Consider the following 22,926-nt stretch of genomic DNA (forward strand, 5'->3'; position numbering starts at 1 on the left):
AAAACCAGAAAGGAAAGCTCAAGTATTTAACATGAAAGCAGGATGAAAAACCTAGAACACCAAAGAGCCAAATCAACAATACAAGTAATTAAAGAAATGCAACCTTGATATATATACATGAATATATAGAGGCACAACAATTTTATTTTATTTTGTTGTGTGTGCGTGTATGTACATGCGTGTTTGTGTGTGTTTGTGTGACTTTACATATGCAGGACAGAACATTAATTAGAGCAATTCCATGGAAGATGGCACAACAATGAGTAGAAAAACATTTCAAAACCACTCCACCATGCACTTAGGGTAGAATCCAGCTTCCATAGCAACAGAAGAAAGGGCTTGCAATTCTTTCTGAACTTTCCGCCTCTCATAGAACACTGCACATGAAAGTGACATGCACTTCACCCCACTTTCAACAACCCAGTCACCGCCTCCACAGTGCTGACATATCTGCGGCACGGAAACACCCATCACCACTATACAACTAGGATACCAATATTTGCATTCTTAATATTGAGAGAGCACAAATTTCACCCTAGGTCACTATAAAGTATTATCTGATGGAAGCACGACAGGATAGGACTTCTACGGAGTTTAGTAACACCTTGCAATGGATTATTTGACATACAATCACCTGCTTAAACTACAAATGCTACTAAGACATCAAAATATGGAGCATACATTGAGAACAACCAGAAGACTTACAGCAGCAAGGTGTTGAATGTCCCGCTCCAATTTTGATGTTCTACCAATCGCAGCAGTTGCGACCACCAATTGCTTCTTGGAGCAATTATCACACAGATGGCTTGATGCTTGGACCAACTCCCCACACACAATACAGGATTTTGAGAGGTAATAATAATCTATTCTTGTTCGCTGTTGATTTGCTTGTCGTTTAGATAAATTTGGCCTAACTGGCATAACTGGGCGGGGCATCTCCAAAAACCATTGGTTCAAGTCAGCACCAATAAGTCCAAACACTCGCTGAAGTGCCGGGATTATTTGCTTCTGGATGTAATATAGATCATTCAGCCTATAAGGAGAATCAATTCTCAAAACATCCAGTGGATCTACAACCATATCAACAAGGCGGGACCCAGGTTCACCATGGACTACAACATATGGTATCCGCTCTGCATAGCGGGGTTCAGACCTAGGATCAATCCTCATTGCTTTAGTGGCAACAATTGCGGCTGGTGGAAGTGAGGAGGCCCTAGAACTGTAAGTACCCAAGCGTACCTCCTTTGCAAATACAAAATCCTGGAGGGACACCCTTCCACGTAAAATTTTTGTCCACTGGCGCTGCAAATATGATTTAACCTGGCATAGTAAATAGTGAAAATTCTTGTAGGATGATTTCAAATGCTATGTGGGATCTATACTTAATTCTGCAAACCATAAAAGCAACATAATGTAATTAGATGGTAGCAATTGCATATAGGAAGAATCAGATCCACATGAGAGAGAGAGAGAGAGAGATATTGCACATGTTCATTAAAGAAAGTGAAAGAAAAAGAAAGGTGGAAGGGTGGAGAAAGGAGAATTTTGTCACTGCTCTTAAAGCTAAGGTTCCGATCATGTTCTGGGAAACTCTGACAGATGTCTAAACATTTGGTATATTTAAATCAACATTAACACAGCCTTTAGATTTTTCTCACATGCATCTAGCAAGGTAAAAATGCAGGAAGCAGATGAAGGAAACTTTACGTCTCTATGTAGAATTCATTAATTGACTGAGAAATCAGCCCACTCGACCTAGTTTTATGCCCCCAAGGTCTTCCAATTTTAAAGTCTGACCTGTTCTTTTCTTACGAACCAGCCAAATGTGCTGACCTATTCAGCTGATTTCTGGTCAAAATGACGAATTTTTGCTACTTTGCCTAGTGAAGTCAAAAATTCAGCACATAGGTTTCTGAGAGGAATCTTGTTTTTCTTCAAACTATAGAAATGCAAACATTCTGACCTTAGAGATGTCTTGATGCGTGAAAAAGATCCTTAATGATTGCTCCAGTGTCTTTGCAACAGCCCCGCAAGTATCTCTGCGAATTGTCTCAATACCTTTAGCATCAAAAGTTGGTTCAGCCTGCTCAGGGCTCTCAAAACTGTATCCAACATAGCGTTTCTTCGTAAGGAGGAAGCATGGGTGATACACCTTCTCCATTTTCAATGTGATTGGATGTGGATTCATTGCAGTTATTGCAGCCGCAATCTCCTGTCCAATTTTGAAGGATTCTTTGACAGTGCGTCCTTTGAGGAGGACAAACATGCTGTGGAAAAAAAAATGCAATTTATAGACCATAGTCATGATCTTTGAATACAAAGGGAGGAACGGGTTCAGCTTTTCAACCATTAACTCTCCAAAAAGAAAGGATAGTTCATATACCTGTCAGTATCCCCATAAATCACTCTTGCATTCCACTTGTCATGCATATTTACAAACGAGATAGCAGTCTCCAGGGTTCTGCGGCCACACTGGACAATACTGTCTGCAAGTTCTGCACATGGCATGCGACCGCTGAAGCCCGCAGCTGTATAACCGTAAGTGACATTTGCTATCAGCTTCAAAGCCAACTGTCTTGCATTGAATATCTGGGAAAAGTAATGGAAAATAATTCACCTTCCACATATATGTTTGTATTTCTGGATTTCATTAGTTCAGAGTCTCAAGTTGCCAAGCAGACACTTGTAGGGATAATATTTTAAACCTTAGTAAATTGAAAAATACTAAAAACCAAACAACCAAAACTGTACTGTTGGGCAATGTCTGGAGCAAGTTGAAGGCTCTGAGAAGATGATGGGAAGTCAAAAAAGAACAAGGATCGAGGTAGTAAGAAATACCTTAGTACATACCACTAGAGAAAAGATGTCCCTATATAGTGAAATAGTGCAACAGGATTTGACCCAAACCAAGAATGGTAAGGTTTATGTTAATTGGGGAAGGTAGTCTGGAAGAGAACTAGATTGTACCATAATATTCAGAAAACCATATTCAAAATTTGGGCAATCTTTGAAATGAGGCCAAAAGAATTTAAACTGCATAGAATTCAAAATTAATCCATCTATTTACTTTAGATATAATTATAAGATAAAGCTAAAATCATAAAAACCTTTCAAGACCCAAATTCTAGTGATTGCCAAACTGGGAAAGCTTTGTCAGAATATCCACTCTTACAATCCACATGTTTGTTAGAGTTTTAATAAGGGAAATGGATCAAATAAAGTATTAGCAGTATATTCCTCATGAAGCTCAACTGATAATATCTCGCAGAATCTGATTGACTTAAATAAGAGATTATGATTTACCCTAAATAGAACTCTTTGTGGAGGCGTCAACTTCTTCATTGCCTGTTTCACCATGATCCTGGTTGATAGAATTTCCTCCAATAAACGGGGTAGTATGCCTTTCCGAACCTGTTTTACAATGTCATGACATGCAAGATAGGGTTGATCCTAATAAATTAGAAACAGTGAACAATAATGAAACTATGAAAGCATCTTCAATAGAAAGAAAGGTCAAGCATATGAACCGTAAATTTCATGAGATTAAAGCATACGAGCTATAAATTTCATGAGACAAGTACTAGAAACCCTTCAACCCCCCCCCCCCCAAAACTTATTCACAAGTCAAATATTATCAATTAAAAGAAAAGGCAATCCAAATGCTATTTCTACTCTGAAGTTAACTTTCAAATGCCTAAAAGCAATAAATAGATTCCTAATTCACAATGCACCCTGAGTGCTACACTTGTGGTATAATTGGATGATAAACATGGTTCAAGGTCTCGGCTTCGGACCTGGTTTTGGCCAGGCAGAAAACCGAGTCGGGCCGAGATCTCGGCGAGTTGGTGCTTCTTTTTTTTTTGGGAACTCGAAGCCAGGATTCAGTGGGTACTTGACCAAGTTAGGTCATGAAACTTGGTATTCAGTCTATTTTGGGTTAAACACTATGGCACTATCAGATTTTGAAATATCAGTGTCCAAATAGGAGTTTGGCTTCGGACCCTAGCTTGGTAGGCTACGACATACTAATAGGCCCTATTCTACACATAATTTAGCAGTAGAAAACATAGTTGTTTCCTTAACTTGTCCTCTATCTAGTCTCGGACCTTCAAACAAACAAGATATCTCGAAGGTCTCGGCGAGAACTCGTTCCATGATGATAAATAACAATGGTTCAAATCTGTTGTCCCATCAAAAAGGAAAAAATAAAGGGTACAGCAAATATGGATAAATTTAAAAATGCAAGTCCAAAGTAGTACTGACCATCCTTTAAAATCCCCTTGATGTGGTACTTACAACCAGCATAACAAGCAACAGATATCAGTTTATTGACCTTAACCACCAATTTTAATAAGTAATAACATATATAAGATACACATATGACATATATATATATAGAAGGGGAGGATGGAAGAGTGTTGGTAAGGGATGAGGACATTGTGAGGAGATGGGATGAGTATATTTGTGAATTATTAATTGAAGATAGTGTAAGTTTGATTGAACCGGTTAATGGCATTATTCATCAAGACAGCACACGTCGTAGATATGTGAAGGGTTGGTGTGGCGGAAGTTAAAGAAGCCTTAAGAAAAATGAAAGTAGGCAAGACACCAGGCCCAGAAAAGATCCCAATAAAAGTGTGGAAGGCCCTTGGAGTTTGTGGGGTATTTTGGTTGACCAAGTTATTTAACAAGATTATGATCACAAGGAAAATGCCAGATGAATGGAGAAGAAGCATTGTAGTTCCGGTCTACAAAAATAAGGGTGATGTCCAGATCTGCAATAATTATAGAAGCATAAAACACGAGTAATACGATGAAACTTTAAGAGAAGGTTATTGAAGCCCATCTGAGAAGAAAGACTCATCTCGAAGAATAAATTTGGTTTTATGCTAGGTAGATCCACAACATAAGCTATCTACTCACTAAGGAGGCTCATGGAAAGGTGTAGAGCTAGCAAGAAGGATCTCCATATGGTCTTTATTAACCTAAAGAAAGCCTATGACAGAGTCCTTAGAGATTTAATCCAGCATGTTCTTGCGAAGAGACGGGTGTCGAGTAAATATTTAGATGTAATTAAAGATATATATAAGGGTGTGGTGACTAATGTGCGATCTGTGGGAGGCCAGGGCAAAAAGGTTACATCAATGATAAACCCTAAGCCCTTATTCGTTTGCGATTATCATGGATTAATTAACCAAAAACATCCAAGACGAGGTATCGTGGTGTATGCTCTTGGTGGATGAGACAAAAGTAAGGATTAATGCTAAGTTAGAGATGTGGAGATCAACCTTGGAAACAAGAAGCTTTAAGATTAATAGATCAAAGACGGAGTATATGATGTATAACTTTAGTCACACTATGATGGATAATGACACGGTGAAAATTGAGGGGAGAGAGAGATACTGCCAAGTGACTATTTTAGATATCTGGGGTCTACAATAAACAAAGAAGGTGGCATAGATGATGATGTTTCACAAAGAATTAAAGTGGGATGGGTGAAGTGGAGAGGGGCGACCAGAGTACTGTATGACCGCCACATTCCTTTAAAACTTAAAGGAAATTTCTACAAGACTATTGTCCAACCATCTATGATGTATGGGGCGGAATGTTTGGCAGTTAAAAAGTGTCATATAGCGAAGCTATGTATGGCAGAGATCGTGGTTCGAGAACTCGCGAGATCTCGCCGAGTTTCTACGTTTTTCGAAATCCCAAGACGACACTGCCTATAAGTCTCAAAATGTCAATAACTCGCCGAGATCTCAACCGATCTCGGATCTCGATCGAGATCTCGGTTTGACCTAGAAAAATGCCCATTTAGGTCCTTTATATGAGTGCCAGATCTCGAGATCTTGCTGGAGTGCGAATGCTGTCAAAATCGCTTTGAATGAAAATATTTTTTTGGACATCAAAACAAATGAATATTTTACCGCACTTTTGGTTTTTAGCAATGTTTTACCATATTAAGATTTATGGAATTTTTAGATTTGAGAAAAACCCCAGCATTAGAAAGTTGGAAATTGCTCCTACCGCCGAAAATCCAATTTTTGTTCTTGAACTGGGGGGTTGACTTTTTTTCCTTTGCATAAATAAATGTGTTTGTCTTGTGTCTGTCCTGGTTTCTAGCATAAGTGTCTGTCCTGCTCTCCCACTAAGTGAAACTCCTAATTGGACTTTGTTTTTGCAAAATCTGATAGTGTCATTGTGTTTAAATGGCCTAAAATAGACTAAATACTAAGTTTCAGACCCAACCTAGGTCTAAAACCCACCGAGATAAGGTTTCGAGTCGGGAAAAAAAAAAAAAAGTGCACCAACTCGGCCAGATCTCGACTCGACTCGACTCGGTTTTTCAAGGGTTCGAATTGACACCGAGACCCAAGTTTTCGAACCTTGGCAGAGATCATGGTATAAAATCTTGCGATATTTCGACGATATATCGCCACATTTCGTATATCTCGACATGTCCGAGATACGAAACACATCCGAAACCAAAAAATACAATATCTCGTCGATATATCGTGAGATATCGACGAAATATCGTGGATCTCACGATATATCGCGAGATATTGAAAAAGTGACAAATAGTGTGACACTAGGGGGCCATTTTATACCATATTTCGCAGCTCTTGGTCGAAATATCGACCGAGAGCTGCTGAAACTCTATTTTTCTCTCTTCTTCCTCATTTTTTGCTCTTCTTCCTCCCTTCCAAGCCTCATCCAAGCATTGTTGAAGCTCCTTGTCGCCGGGAAGACGTCGAAGGGTCATCTAAGCTCATCATCCAAGCCTATTTTCATTATTTAAGGTAAATTCTATTTCTCTAAAACTATTTTTTTTTAAAATACTTTGTACAAATGTTGTTGGATGTTGATGATATTAATATATGTTAGACACCGGAGGCCGATCTGACCTCACGGTGTCGAAATTTTTTTCCCATATGTATTTTTTTTATTTTTTTTCTGGTTTTAAAAATTCATTTTCCTACAACTAAAATAGGAAATAATTAGGGGTAATATGACTTAGATGGTAATGAATCAAATATATGTTAGACACCAATGGCCGATCTACGGCTTCACAGTGTCGGATTTATTTTTTTGCTCTTAAATAATTCTTTTAATTTTCAGAAATTAAGAAAAATATATAAAAAATTAAAAAAACAGAAATAAATAAGGAAAAATATGAGTTTTAAGTTTAAAAAATAATGAAAAAATATGAAAGTTATTTCTATATGTTTTGAGATGCATTACATGTATATTATGTTTACTAATTTTTGGTTTTGTTGTGTTAGGTCAATACTTATATTAACATTATATATAAAAAATTGGTTTTAATTATGTGAAAAATATAAGGGTTAGGGGAAAAATATTAAATAACTATACAAGTGTATTAGTAATCTAAAAGTGTCAATTGAAGTGCATCTACATTAAGTTTTTTAATTATTTGTGTTACTTACATTGCAGTAAACAAGTATCATTATGGCGGATCATGATAGACAACGTACGAAGGGCAAGCAAAAGGTGGGGGAAAGTAGTTAACAAAGGGGGCAGAGGGAACAAAGAGAACAGAGGAAACAAGAGAGACCAGCCAGCCAGCATAGGGGTGACATTGCATGGTTACATGGTACTCCCATTGATGGGGATAAGAGAAAATCTATATGTAACTATTGTCACATGCAATTTATGGGAGGTAGGTCCAGTAGACTTAAACAACATCTGACTGGAGGATCTAAAGATGTTGTAGGTTGTCATATGGGCCCTACTGAAGTAGCCAGGGAGATTGGTGATAGTTTGAGGGGAAGAAAGAAGAGGAAGGCTGACAAGCAAAGGATAAGAGAACAACTTGAGGATACAGTGAGGAGTTCGATGGGAGGAGGAAGACGATACAATGATGATGATGATGATGATGATGATGACATTGCGTGCACTGATGACATACAAACAGCAGAGGAGGCTAGGGATTTTAGGCGATTGTTTCAAGAAGTAGAGTAAGTTTTCAAGATGATCAGCAGAGACAAAGAGTAGGGGTAGTGGAGGAGTGGCGATTCTGGAGGTCCTAGAACTTTGAATCCTTTTAAAAGATCACAAAGTGTGAGGCAGCCCCAACACCTCTACGATGCAGTACCACCATCAACATCGATCCTAAATTGCATAAGAAGAAAGGAAGCGATCAACCCAGAATCAAAGGAGCATAGAAAGGGATGAAGGGATTGGTTAAAGAATCAATAGCTAAGTGGATGCTATACCATACTATCCCACCAAACACTGCACAAGGCCCCCATTATGATACCATGATAGATACCATTGCAGAGGCTGGCCCAGGATTCAAGGGCCCCACCCCATATGAGGTAATGAATGTTTATCTACCTCAACAAAAGAGTGAGATTGATGAGTACATTAGTGAGATGAGGAATATGTGGGAGACATATGGGGTGACTATAATGGCAGATGGATGGACTGGGCCTACAAGAAAGTCCATCATCAATTTCATGGTTTATTGTGATGGGAGGACAGTATTCCTCAAATCTGTGGATGCATCCAAAGAGATAAAGAATGCAAAATATATTTACAGATTGTTAAAGGAAGTAGTGGAAACAGAGGTAGGTATTGAGAATGTTGTCCAGATTGTAACGGACAATGGAAGTAACTTAGTCGCCGGTGAGAAGATGATGAACAATAGTAAGTACCGGCTCTTCTGGACTCCTTGTGCAGCTCATTGCATTGACTTAATGCTAAAAGATAGGAAAGTTAAAGTTGGTGAAGATTGTGGTTGAAAGTGCAAGACAAGTCACCAACTTTGTATACAACCACTCCTATGCACTCAATCTATTGAGGGAAAAATGTGGGGGTGACTTGGTTAGGCCTGGCATCACAAGATTTGCCACCAACTACATTGCCCTCAAAAGCATTGAGACAAAGAAGGCCGGGCTGAGAAGCATGTTTGCTTCTGAGGAGTGGTTTGAATGGAAGGGTTCCAAGACTGCAAATGGGAGGAAAGCACAAGCAACGATGTCATCTGAGGACTTCTGGACCAAACTAAGCAAAGTGGTGAAAGTTTTGGAGCCAGTAGTTAAAAGTTCTACATGTTGCTGACTCCGCTCTGAAGGGCCCAACCATGCCAGTCCTATATGCTGCAATAGACTTGATGAAAGATAGTGTCTATAGTGTGGCTCCTCGCAGTAGCAAAAACTTCTTAGATATCATAAATGCTCGCTAGGAGAATCAACTTATGCATCCACTGCATAAGGCTGGTGAGTAAATTTGTTTTATGTTTACTAATTCATAGTATTATTATTTACTAATTACCTATGCATTTGACAACACCTCTATTCTATATGTCATATTTCAGCATACTACTTGAACCCTAAGTATCAATATAACAATAGGCTTGGGTTGGAAACTCAACTTATTGATCTTTGTAAAACAAGTAGTGAAGAAGTTGGAGCGGATGGTGACTACAAGCAATTTGCAACAATGAGGTGAGTTCATTTAGAAACTCAACTTATTGATGCTTTCAAATAAGTAGTGAAGAAGTACTTACTAATTTTCCACATGGGTGTAGATCAAGGTATTTAGGGATGCATTGGGAAGTTTTAGAAGCGAGGCTGCGTCTGAGCGAGCACGTGGTGATCTTGGTAATTCTTTTAAGTTTTAAATTACATATGTATTGAAATTTGAAAGTTGAAAGTTGAAACAACATTTGACACATGTCTTTTTTGTTGTAAACTTGTAATGCAGCTGAATAGTGGGTGTTGTATGGGGAATCGGCTGAAAACTTAAGAAGAATAGCAATTAAAGTCCTCGCTCAAACATGTTCTCGCATCCGGTCAGTGAGAGGAACTGGAGTACCTTTGCACTCATCCACTCCAAGAGACGCAACAAATTGGGGTCTCAACGTTTATCCGACATGGTGTATATGCACTACAACTCGAGGCTGAAACCGCAACACATACGCATGGGACATGAGGGACAGAGGGGCACCATTGATCTAGCCGACATCTTTCAAGTTGACTCGGACGATGAGGACCCTATGTGGATTGGGTGAGGATAGAGGTGAGCCAGTGTTGGATGAGGAGGGGAGGTAGGCCCGACCCCATGATAGCTTCCGAGATTGGTGCGATGTGGACGAGTATATGGGCGACGAGGGTCGGATACATCGAGGAAGCCTCACCCATACGATTCCACCCCACTGGTGCAATGCATGTTGCTGATGATGAAGACTGGTCTAAGTCCTCAAATGATGATGATGGTGATGATGGTGATGCTGGTGGTGGTGATGGTGATGGTGATGGTGATGGTGATGGTGATGGTGATGGTGATGGTGATGGTGATGGTGATGCTGGTGGTGGTAATGCTGGTGGTGGTGATGCTGTGGTGGTGATCTGGTGAAGAATTTGACGCACGCGAGAGCGTTATGTGGTAGGCCAGGAGGCCCAGGATACGACACTGTAGAGCCACTCCGATTCACCTGGAGAGACACAGTTTGATCACGCCACACAAGATACGGACCACTGAGCACGTGCCCCGCACTCCCACCTCAAGAGGCCCCTACATACATACAACAGAAGCGTAGGGGTCGACAAACACAGATTGCAACTCCGATCACATGGACATTGATAACCTATCTAGCTCTGTTGGTGGTTTGAGTATGGGTGATAGGGAGGGAGGACCGACTGGACATTGGCGTGCCCCATCTTTTGACGCACATACCACTCCATTGGCATCGGATTATGGTGCATCACAACCTTACGGTGGATATGGATATGGATCATCATCATATGGGCGATTTAGTGGGGTAGGGGACTATGACTACGTCCCCAGTCCCAGGGACATCTTGGATCATCTTTTGTAGATAACATCTTTGCATACCCTAGCGGATCTAACTACCAACCTCACGCTATACATGCAGCCAATGCCATCGCCTCTTGCGCGGCGCCAACATCATATCACAGTGGATCATCTTCTTCACGAACTGGATCGATTGGTAACCCTAGTTTATATCCTAGGATAGGTTACCTACAGTATGTTGATGATTCCATTTACGTGACACTTGTGGATGACTACACTCGTTTCTTCTCCGATTCTATACCGTGGTCCACATATGTCCTTCAAACAGAGAGCAATGGATGTCGACTCCAGCGAGGCATGAGTGGGATTGATCCAGGGAGGCACAGCAACTACTATTAGCAGTTTAGCACTTGTAATTTGTAACTTAAGTTGTGATTTCATTGATCTATGAAATTGTGAGTTGTGACTTGCGAGTTGCGAGTCTTGTGACTTACTAACTTTGACACTTAGTGTATTGTCATTAAGGCTTTAAGCGAGTTATTGAATATTATGGAGTTTATGAGAATCATGGTACTCATCAATGTGTATTGGCTTTAACTTGATACGTGATGAAGTTAAATACTATTATTACATATTAACTGCCTAATTTATGTGTATTTAACTATTTATACATTAGGGTCGGCGACCGTATGTCAATCAAGGGTGCAAGCCCAAAACACCAATTTGAATTCACATTTTTACAATTTTATGGTTTAAATGTGTTTATTAAGCTTAAATAAGGCTGTCCATGAAGTTTCAGGCCTAGATATGGCCAAATACCCCCCGAGATGGACCCCCGAAATATTGCAGAAAAAATGCAATATTTCGTTCATATTTCGCGATATTTCGGGTATCTCGGATATCTTGGTAGGCCCTAGATACCGAGATATCGCGAAATATTAAACCTTGGCAGAGATGAGGATGCTAAGATGGATGTGTGGCAAAACTAGGAAGGATAAAGTGAATAACGAACGCATTAAAACTGATGTGGGAGTTGCTCCAATCAATGACAAGCTCTGAGTATTTCGTCTGAGGTGGTTTGGCCATGTGCAACGGAGGCCTGGGGATGCCCCAGTAAGGAGGAGTGATCTGATCCAGATTGAAGGAGCTAAAAGAGCTAGGGGCCGGCCTAAAATGACAATAGGTGAGATTGTGAAGAATGACATGCATAGCCTGGGGCTTGTGTCACATATGACCTTGGAATAGAGCCTATTGGAGGGCAAGGATCCACGTTGTCAATACCATGTAGCTGAAATTTTCCTATTTTTCTGGGCTAACCTCTTTCCTCTTACTTTCATTTTTCATTTTCTATGTCTCACTTTTCTTATCTCAAATCTTCATTTTTATTCTTTTATTTCTCTTGCTTTCCTTTCCCTTTGTGAGGAGCTCAGTTTTCCATACTTTGTCTTGAAAGGATCCATGTAGCCGACCCCATTTAGTTGGGACAAGGCTGAGTTGTGTGTGTGTGTGTGTGTGTGTGTGTGTGTATATATCTATATCTATATATATATATATATACCCAAAGAATTTAATATCAAAGAGATATACCTTTGGAGGGACATACATAACACCATTTGGAGTTAACAGTATCTGATGTTTTAGATTTGTAAGAAGTTGAGGATCTGGAGAGAATGAGCTCACACCAAGCGTATTCACTTTTGAAGGCACAACTTTCCCAAGGCATGTACAATAGCAGAGATTGTATCCGATTATCATTGACGGATAAAGAGACTGAAAATCCAAAACAACAACTGGGTCTGCATAAAATCCAGATTCTGGCTCCATTACAAGAGGTAGGCACTCCATTGCAGGCTGTGAAGCTACCTGCTAGGACAACAGTTGATTCAACATTCAGTTACTCTCAAGAGCAGTTACAGTAGGTGGTAAGCTTATGATAAAAGGAACAGAGATGAGAAGAGGTGAAAAGAAGAGAGTGTATCTACTACATGCATCAAAAGCAAATGAGAAAGCATAATATTTGATCTATGATAAAAAAATACCAGCAGCTAGCAAACAGAAACTGACTAGAATGTCATTAAGCAGTAGCCTGTAGGTCATTTGAAAAAACTTATTGTTGGACAAATATAGAACCTTGAACTGGATTCTAAGTACACCAAAATTAAATTTATGAGTTCTTAGGACCACTGATGGAAAGGTTTACTAACCATCTTTGCTTTTAGAAGAGAAATTACAATTCTTGCAGAGGTAGGGTCACCCTTATCAAGAGCAACTTATGTGATCTACCAGTCTATTACCATTCTGGATACATCTCAAACTTGTTACTTTTAGACAAAATACAACTTAATTCTTATCTTCAAAAAGGTTATTGATATTTTTAATGACATGTTCAGTCTGATAAGGTAACTATGACATATAACAAAAGTTAACAGAGGTTACTCTCCATTAAAACGATTCTTACCAATTACGTGTTTAAGAGGTAGTAGCACTTTATCAAGTCCATTTCATCTGACCTGCCAGTTTATTACCTTTCTATATTCAAGGAACCATAGGGTTGTTAAAGGCTTGGGAATTTAATGGGGGCTCTCAACAGGAACTATGAGAGCCTTAAGAGGAACTTATGAACTGGGAAAAAAAGGTAGATGAAAAGAGATTTGAGAATTGGCTATTCGATGCCTTAAAGAAGAAAGTGTGTCCCTGTTTGACTGGTGGCTTGAAGGCTCCCTTGAGAGCCTCACCGCCTTTGGCTCTCGACCGTGCGGGCAAAGAACAGAATCTAGCCTAATTGGCAGACTCAAACTTCGCAACCATTCATATTGTCCTGCATACAGATAAGCATCAATTGCGACCCCCTCCTAAATTTTTACATTTCATCAGGTACCAGGTGGATAACGGTACGATGATGGGACGATGGCCCAGGAGGTGTGAACTTTTCCCTTATCATGTCCATATCCGAAAAAAGAAAGTGTGCTACAATATAGACAAACCGATTGGTACCTTCTCCCCTATGTATAACAATTTAAACCATTGAATAAGAAACTCATCGGCAAGATTTCCATGCATTTTCAAATATTGAGACTTCTGGCATAATTTCTTCGGCTTTTTTTGACTCACTAAACAAATATACATCCCACAACCTAAATATAACTCGCTCAAATCATGTTTGAATTGCATGACAACATTGAAATCAAGAACCTCTTCATTTGGTACATATAGCCTTAACAATTTGTGATGCAGGTGCACTGTCTTGGACCGACCCAAACCCATTTGGGTATCCATGTGAAGATGAACCAGGTCCAACTGGGTCTTTGGGTTCAGTAGGGTATTTAATTTATTTATTTAATAGGGTTTTAATTAGTGAGTTTATCATGAAATTTTCTGTTTTAGTTTTAATAGGTTATATAGTGGTAGAGTCTATCTAGGATTTTTTTTAAGTTATGAGTCCATCAGAGTTAAGGTTAATTTCAGTTTTAGAGTTTAATTAGGAGTCTTTAATTGTTTTTAGTTAACTATCACTGTAATCAAACAATAATCAGATTTTGAAGAATGAATTTTATTGAGTTGTTCATGGTGCCGGTTGGTACATAGCAATGGTCGTGTGACCTCTTCCTCTATCTATTTCTTTCTTCTTCTTCTTCTTTCTAGTTTCTCTCCTTTTCTTTTATTTCTGTTCTTTAAAGACCTATAGTGCTACTCTGTTTCTGGCGGTAGAATCAGTCCCATATTGTTGGGTTGAACCCCTTCGTGTGTTGTCTTCTACCACCTGAACTTTGGTTCCCTGAAACTTACCCCTGGAGTGATTCTGCAGTTGATCTTTGGTAGCAGAACAGTATATTATCTGTATGAATCGAAACCTGCAAACCAGGTTGCTTCAAAACCTCCGCCAGAAATAATTTCAGGGACCTTTGCTTAATGAATCGAAAGCTGTCTTGCTGGATAAACACTTGGATCTTGTAGAGTTGTGAATTGCAACTCAGTTTCCAGAATATTGGCTTGTTTGGACTTGGCATGTGTGCTTTTTTCTCATCGCAAATCTCTCCCCTTCCGCTGACTACTACCACTGTCGTTCAAAGGTAGGAGATGACCAATTGCTTTTGTTTTAAAATAAAACCTTAATCTGGTTTTTCCATTAATACCTTTCCTTTGTTTCACTATTACTTCTTATCCCTAATTTATGTCCCATTCCACGTATACCCCTATTAACTTGCTTTCTCTTTATATAGTTGATTATTAAATTACAATCCTGCCACTCCCTTATGAACCCAATTTATTTACAGAATTGCCATCCCCTTTATAGATATTCAATTAGTTATGGATCTACCACTCATCCATTAAAACCTTCCATTAATTACCATTCTGCCATTGCTCTTGCGAGACTTCATATATTTACTGTTTTGCCATCAACTTTGGATTTGAGTGCTTCATTCCTTGGGTGGGCCCTTAAGCAACCCGATAAGGGTTATTCCAACCCGGGTCTGCATTAATTTGACAGGATTTTGTTAACGAGACAATTTGCAGTCTATACTAGTTAACTTGTCAGAGCATTTCTCTTGCCTCTTGGTTAATGTCATTGGCAACAAAAAGAGGACCATAACCTGGTGCAAGTTCAGCTTCTACAAGGTCTCAAGAGGGTGGACTGGAGTTGGTCCTAACCTTCAGCAACAACCCCCCCCCCCAATCAAATAACAGTGATTATAAACCACAAGATTGTAGACTACAGGTCCTTGCTACTACCATTTTCCCTAAAATATAGAGTGGAACCTCAATGATTGAGCAAAAAGACCATGAAACAGAAGGGCCAAAAGAAGATTTGGAAGCCACTTAAAACTAGATACAAGGCCATCTAAGCAACTCAGCACAGCAAATACACACACACACCACCAAAAAAAAACCACTATCAGAATGTCCACAAAGAGTAGTCAACCAGCATACAAACTGAATCATGCAGCAATAGATGGAAAACAGGAAAAACAGAAGCAGAAAACCTGTTGATTGCCGGGAGAAATGGCAAGGTAGTTTTGTGTATGCGCCAATCTCAGAAGCATAGATTCAACACGATATTGTGAACCCCGAGAAAGAACTGAAAAGAAGTCAATGCCAAAGACACGGGCAAGCTCTGATGTGCGATTTATCTGTAAACCATCCCCCCCCCCCCCCACACACACACACACCCACCAAAAAAAATGTCAACATTTAATTTCAAAGGCAAACCCAAAAATAGGCCTTTTTACCACTAAACAATAAATTAAAAGGTTACAACTACAAAGTACTTTTTTCTTATGAAGGAGAAGTTTATTAAGGGAGAGGGAATTAAAGGAGAACACAAGCCAAAAGATACAACAGCAAAAAGAAATCCCAAGAGAAATAACAAACAACACTGAGCTACAAAAAGAAAATCACGAAATTAAGATGAAAATAATTGAAAATTTTAAGAATCTATTAGGAAGGTCCTCTAGAGGATTAGGATTTACACGAATCAAGCTTTATCTTTCCCCAACAGAAGCAGGATTTACAATTTGACCAATAATTATTCTTATAAGGTTTGGTCACCTGAAAGACCCACTAAAGCAGCAGCAACCAGCAAGGAGTACGGTCGCACACATTGATGACCTTTTTAAGGAAAAAGACAAGGCCAAAAGAGAGATGAATGGAGGTAATGAGAAAGTATTTGAAGATAAATGGACAGACAGAGGACGAATCACTGACAATGCAATTATGTTTCTTCTTTTTTTGCGAATCCACATAGTTAAGAGATGATGAGGGTGACAAACCATTCTGCAGCACCCATAAAATCTTCCACATAAATAAGGAAGTTAATAAGGGTGGATTCACATAATTACTAGGCCTTGGGACACCTTTGAAGTGGCAAAAGGATAGCATAGTTGCCATTTCAACTGTATCAGCATTACACAACAGGCAATTTTCTGGGAACTTTTATTCATTGTTTCCATCTTTCCAGTTCACAATCCCCTAAGCTTTGCCTTTTTATGAATTTAATATAACATCTAGAAATGAAAGAATTTTAAAGGAAGCTTGCTGGAATATAAACATCACTAACAACAGAGGAAGATCCTGCCAAACATACCATATCAAGTTGATTCATAATCTCAAGGTTCAGCTTTGACCTCTCTATGACATATTCTATACATCGAAATCTTGCTCGACTAGGACCACTAGAAAACCATTGTGTCAATGTTCTGCAAGGGATTGATGGAATTTTTCGTCGCAGAACTGCTTCAGCCACAGATTCAAGAGTGTACATGTTAAGTTTAATTTCATCACGCATCAATCGCCAAATATTGAGGACAATTCTTCCACCAACATGGACACCACTAGCATGAGTGCGTCCCCATTCATCCTCAATTATCGTATTTTCTAAAATAGAATCACCAAACAAGGATTCAGGAAGCAGATTATCTGGCACAGATTTTTCACCATCTGATGAATCTTTGGCTGCGATTTTGGTTTCCGGTAGGGGTGTCCGAGATATTTTATTCAGCAAACGCACACCAAGATGTGCAGCCCTTTCAGCTAAAAAGCCAAGTGAACCACCTTGTATTTCCCAACCCATCAAAATATCTGGATCTAATGAGACAATAATCTGCACAAAATGGTAAAATAACTGTTTCTCCTCGGAGGTAACTAGCACCTTGCAACCAGTTATTCCATCAGGATTTCTGCAAATGATACAATGAAACATTTAGAGAAAACAAGAAAACCATTCCTTCTCTAATAGACAGATCTTCTTCTATTGCCTATGTTTAAAAAAAATACTCCATTTTCCAGTTGTGCAAGACAATAGACAGGTAGCTACAGTATACCATTTCTTGTAAAAGGAAAAAGCACTGCAGTCTGTGATACCTACATCAGCACTATGATTGATGTGTTCTAGTTGAATTCGCATTGCAAAGCATGTGGACAGGAGTCATTTGTGAATATGAAATAGAATGTGGAATTGATGCTTTAGAAAAATCTTAGATTACATCATTGCACCCTTGAAAAGACAAATGCATTGCCATCAAATTACTCAAATAAATAGATGGAACAATGAATGCTTCTCTAATGTTAGTATACCTAACAAAACAAAGAAGTCAGTATAGAACTACTAGCGAATAACATAAAGACATAAAGACTCGTCAAGATTCAATATGATTAAAACCATCACCTTTGACATGATTCCCCATCATTACTATGCAACAGCACAAGAACATTAATGTCTACACAATTATCCTCCTGAACTGCAAGAACTATAACATTGACAGCATCTATTCGAGGATCAGGTCGAAGATTTCCTCTTGATTCTGCAAGAACCTGTTACACAAAGCTGCATTTGAATTAGAGCAATGGAATAATTAATGAAAACATGAGGTATGGAGAATACTGATTTGAAAGTGATGTAGATTTGAAATTTCCTCTCTCAGGCATGCACACCTACAGAAGCATACCCCTCCCCCAAATAGAACAAAAGAATGATAAAAAGAAAGAAATTTAAACAGTAATAACAGTCAGTAACTGAAGCAGCAAGTTAAGAGTATAAATTGCTATCTGGTACCAATTGAATGTCTGGATGTTAATTCACAGCAAACAACAATTATATCGCATAGTATTAGTATCAGCGTTAATAGCATATCAATTATAAAAGGATTATGAGATCCCATTTAGTTGGGATAAGACTATGATGTTGCTGATATTGTTGTTGTTAAGAGATCTTTCATAACAATATAGTTGTAATCATAGTTCGAAAGTTCGTCTCGTTTCGCCATTTCAGGCTGGTCGAAATTTCTGAAATTTCCGAAACATTCTGAAATTTCGGCGAAATATGGTATTTTTTGGGCCATATTTCGACACTCCATATCGGTGGGTTTTTGGCCATATTAAGGCCTGATACTTCATGTACATCCTTATGTAAGCTAAATAAACACATTTAAACCTTCATATTGCAAAAAAATGAACTCAAAGTGGTATTTTGGGTTTGCACCCTTGATTGACAGTAGATCAGCCATTGGTGTCGTAACATACATTTAATTGATCCCCATCCAATTTATATTACCCCTAATTTTTCCTATTTTTGTTGTAGGAAAATCAATTTTGTAAATCAGAAAATTAAAAAAATAAGATACATATGAAAAAAAAAATTTGACACCGTGAGGTTGTAGATCAGCCTACGGTGTCTAACATATAATAATATCACCACCATCCAACAAGTATTGAACATAGTATTTTCAAAAAAAATAGTTTTAAAGAAGAAAAAAAATTACCTTAAACAGTGAAAAAGCCTTGACAAATGTGCTAGGAGGTGTTTCCAACGTGTTTCCAACGACGATCCATCGAAAATGATGAAGAACAAGTTGGAAGAGGCTTGGAAGACAAAAAAAAATGAATAAAAGAGAATCTCTGCAAGGTCTCGGTCGAAATTTCGACCGAGATATGCGAGATTCTGCTTTTATAGTCAAAGGTTAAAAAGTAGCGTGATGGGTTTGTAACATTTCAGCCATATTTCGGTGACATACCGAAATGTCACGAAATTTCGACGAAATTTTAACTTTTTTCATTTCGTAGGCCCATCTCGTCTCGGTAGTGTTGAGATTTTAGCGAAATTTTGAACCATGGTTGTAATTACACATCTTTCATAGAACACAAGAGGAATTTGTTACAAAGTTTATCAAAACTCAAGTTGGAATGTTTATTTTACATTTTTCGCTTTTCCACAATTAATTTAGTATCTATATTTAGAAAGGAACAAGTTCTCACAATCATAAAACTCACAAATGATAAATAAATAAATATATATATATTAGAAATTTAATTAGAATTTGAACAAAATACATGATATAGAAGGTAATATTCAGTGAAAATTTTCACCAGGGACTGGGCACGAGAATAATCCACCCACCCAAAAAAAAATAGAAAAAATAACATATTATTCTAAAAAACGATTAGTTCAAGAATCCTTAGATCACATATTTTATGTAGCACATATTCATATCCAGAAATTAAAATTAATAACAAGAAGTAGGATATTTTAATAGATTGAGAGACCAAGGATATGCCCAAATTATCCATACTACTCAGTTGATACTTCACCAAAGATATATCTGATTCTAATGAATTTTAATCTTGGTGTGTGTTGGTTCAAAGTTACACTATACCTCATTGACAATGTTTTAGAATTTATTGGCCACCCATACATTGATGATAAATTCATAGTTTGTAAAATAGGGACTATTTTTATATGTTTAACACAGTTTATTTCTTGTCAAAACTATCAGCATTGATCATAAAAGCGATGAACTTACTTCCCAGGTAATTACTTTATCATCAGTTCCTCTTGAGGCAACCTCTTTTATAAAAACTAGAATGCTTTGGTGATTGTAATCAATCAAAAAGCAACTTGTATACGTTTCGAACCTTCTTTTTGGTCACCCAATGAATTCAGTTGATTGAATGGTGAGAGCCTTCCCATCTGACTAAATTTTTGTATCAGGGCTCTTACAGAGGGGAAAAGTTCACAGGTCCCCAATGATAAAGACGTGAACCATTTTAGCAAGATTATCACAACTTTCACCATCGTAAGGACTCAATAGTTCCTTTTCATTTTTTTCCTGAACTTTTGAAATTAAACTGGAGAACTGAGAGGTTATTGCTTGTGCAAATGTATATTGTGCACAGGTGCAACTTGCTGGGGCTCAAATAAAACAAGACTGAACAAACCAATCAGAAGGTGGGGTTCAGCTTCTATTTTCAGACCACATGCTGGACTTGAGTCAGGAAAGAAGAAACCCAAGTTCATACGTTAGGTTAGACTGGGTTCGACCTAACGAGTCCCAATTCCTCTATGCTGAGGAACATATGTTGTGCTTGGTAATTTGCACACCACCTTTTACGCATAACTCTTGTTCAAGGCTAGAAAGGCCCTTCTTCAGTTCCTTTAGCTTATATAAAGTGCCATCAAAGACCCTTAACTTATATTAAGTGCCACAAAAGACCAACCAACCAAACCTAAATCAATTCAATTTTTTGTTAGGAGTAGGTAGATCAGACGGGCCAAGGTCAGATTTTAGCATCTTGGATTCATTCTCAAGTTGGATCATGTAACATGGTTCATTCCATCACAGGATTCTTAGGTTGGGTTGGCCCTGAAACTGGCAAAATCAAGTAATCAACTGCACTACCATAGTTGGTAATTGTGGATACTTTTTTTCACCAGGTCTTTGTAACCATCTGTTTTCAGAGAAAAATACTCCCTTTGTTCTTTAATTACTGTCCACCTTGGGCATTAAAGGCATCACTTTTGGTTCTTTTTCCATTTTACCCTTTCAGACACTAATCCAGTAGTTTTACTTCACCTGTTGTAAATGAAGGTCCTCTAGGAATCCATGATGTAGATGAAGGGTTATCTAGGAAAATAAGCTTAAAAAGTGGGAGGTCAGAGTATTAATTATCATCCCTTACAAATGTGCGTTTTTCAAAGTGGACTATTTTAGGAACAGAAGGAGTGCACGGCAAAACCATCAGAACTGATAATACTAAGACATACCTCTATACTCAGCAACGTTAGTTGTTGGCCAGCACCAATACTTGCAGGATCACGGAATCCAGTTTGACTGAGAGGGGTAAGCTTTGGTTTTTTATCTGGGGCAGAAATCTGAGAGATATCTTGCCAGTTTTCACCACATGCTTTTCCTTTCATATTTGTCCTTTCTAGCTCGGGTACAGTTGGTGTATTCACAGTATGACGAAGATCAATTTCTGTATTCAGGTTTCCATGGCTATCTTGACTGAACTGATCCAAACTATGCTTCACATCAGATACAGGCGAAGTCTCAAAAAAAGCACCAGCTGAAGAACTTTGTGAGATCAACTGATGACTAGGCGAAGCCACAGGAAGGTCATGGAGCTCAGACGATATTTCCCCAATACCGGAAGAATTATTCTTCACATTTTCAAGACCTAGATGAATGTCAGGTCTTGGAAAAGGCTGCTCCTGGGATTTCTCTCCCAAGGTACCTAGCATTCCACAACCAAAAAATCAGATTAAAATGTCAATGACTAATAATGGTGGAATATTCTCTTAGCCACTCCCACTTGATACCTGTCACACTATTCGATAACCATTTATGAACAGAGTCCACAGGCGGTGGTGAAAATATAGGCGTCAACAAGTATAGAAAAGAACCATCATTTTGATAGTGAGTAGGGACACCCAGAACAGTTTCTTGATGAATATTGAGTTCAGTATTTCCGTAAGACTTGTGATGGGCTTCTTTCTCTTCTTGGTAGTTGCCCACAAAAAATGGGAGGAGTTCACCATCATCTACCCTTTTAACTGAAAAGTTAGATGAACATTAAATTTGAGGGTATAACCTTAAAGAGATATGGGTAAAGAATGAAAGATCTTGTATGGATACAGAAGCAGAAAACAACGAGCAATAGAAATGGAGGACATAGAACGAATGGAATCCTCAACTTATTTACCTAGAACCATATGTAAAAGAAGAAATTCTCTTTTCAACTCAATTAAGCCTTTTCCCAACTAAATGTATATAAAGGAAGAAATGAATTTAAAAGAAACAAAAACTATGCCCACATATCAAGGCAACAGATTATACAACCTGCAGTTAAATGTAGAAGCATGAAGATTGGAACTCTTAAAACTTTAAAAGAACCCCATCTCATCATGGTATTTACTAACAAAAGAAGCTTTCACAGCATATTAAGCTCATCACAAGAGATCTCAGTAAAGTCACATTCTGTGAGAGAATTGAAGAGATGAGGGGGAAGGATTACTACATCAACAAGCAATATTAAGGAACAAAAACAGTTTGAAAAACAATTAGCAGGTAGAGATATCCAATGCAGCACATCTTTGGAAAACAGTACAACCATCACTAAGTTGCTTCTCCATGTGAATTAGAAACAGCATGCTGGCTTGGGCATTGATTACAAATGTTTTTTGCACTTTAGTACTTGAATTTGAATGACATGAGTTAATCTCAATAGCAATATGAATTGAGAACAACAAACCGATAAACAAAGGTTCATATAAATTTGCTGTCAATCAGAGTTGGAGCAACTCCAAACAATTATGTTCCGAAATATAACCTTCTTGGCCTCTTCTATGCTATAATGAAAAAGCAAGCCTAATGAGGC

At 38.4% G+C, this 22,926-nt stretch overlaps 1 protein-coding gene across 7 annotated transcripts in view; it reads right to left on the minus strand.

The window, feature by feature from the left end:
* Nucleotides 1-200: 200 nt before the first annotated feature.
* Nucleotides 201-22,926, minus strand: part of LOC122657673 (DNA polymerase zeta catalytic subunit) — a 40,004-nt gene continuing 17,278 nt past the window's right edge. For 6 of the 7 annotated variants that reach the window (XM_043852447.1, XM_043852448.1, XM_043852444.1 and 3 more), the window contains 11 exons: nt 21,869-22,102; nt 21,314-21,783; nt 17,942-18,087; nt 16,862-17,453; nt 15,762-15,908; nt 12,367-12,642; nt 3,304-3,411; nt 2,384-2,589; nt 1,964-2,267; nt 706-1,320; nt 201-450 (listed from right to left, as the gene is read on the minus strand). In XM_043852447.1, coding sequence (XP_043708382.1) covers nt 277-450; nt 706-1,320; nt 1,964-2,267; nt 2,384-2,589; nt 3,304-3,411; nt 12,367-12,642; nt 15,762-15,908; nt 16,862-17,453; nt 17,942-18,087; nt 21,314-21,783; nt 21,869-22,102 — 3,272 coding nt within the window. In that variant the 3' untranslated portion in view covers nt 201-276. The remainder of the gene's footprint in view (nt 451-705; nt 1,321-1,963; nt 2,268-2,383; nt 2,590-3,303; nt 3,412-12,366; nt 12,643-15,761; nt 15,909-16,861; nt 17,454-17,941; nt 18,088-21,313; nt 21,784-21,868; nt 22,103-22,926) is intronic. The other variant, XM_043852449.1, reaches the window with a different exon arrangement.

Source organism: Telopea speciosissima, chromosome 4, assembly GCF_018873765.1.
Source record: "Telopea speciosissima isolate NSW1024214 ecotype Mountain lineage chromosome 4, Tspe_v1, whole genome shotgun sequence".
Taxonomy (NCBI): Eukaryota; Viridiplantae; Streptophyta; class Magnoliopsida; order Proteales; family Proteaceae; genus Telopea; species Telopea speciosissima.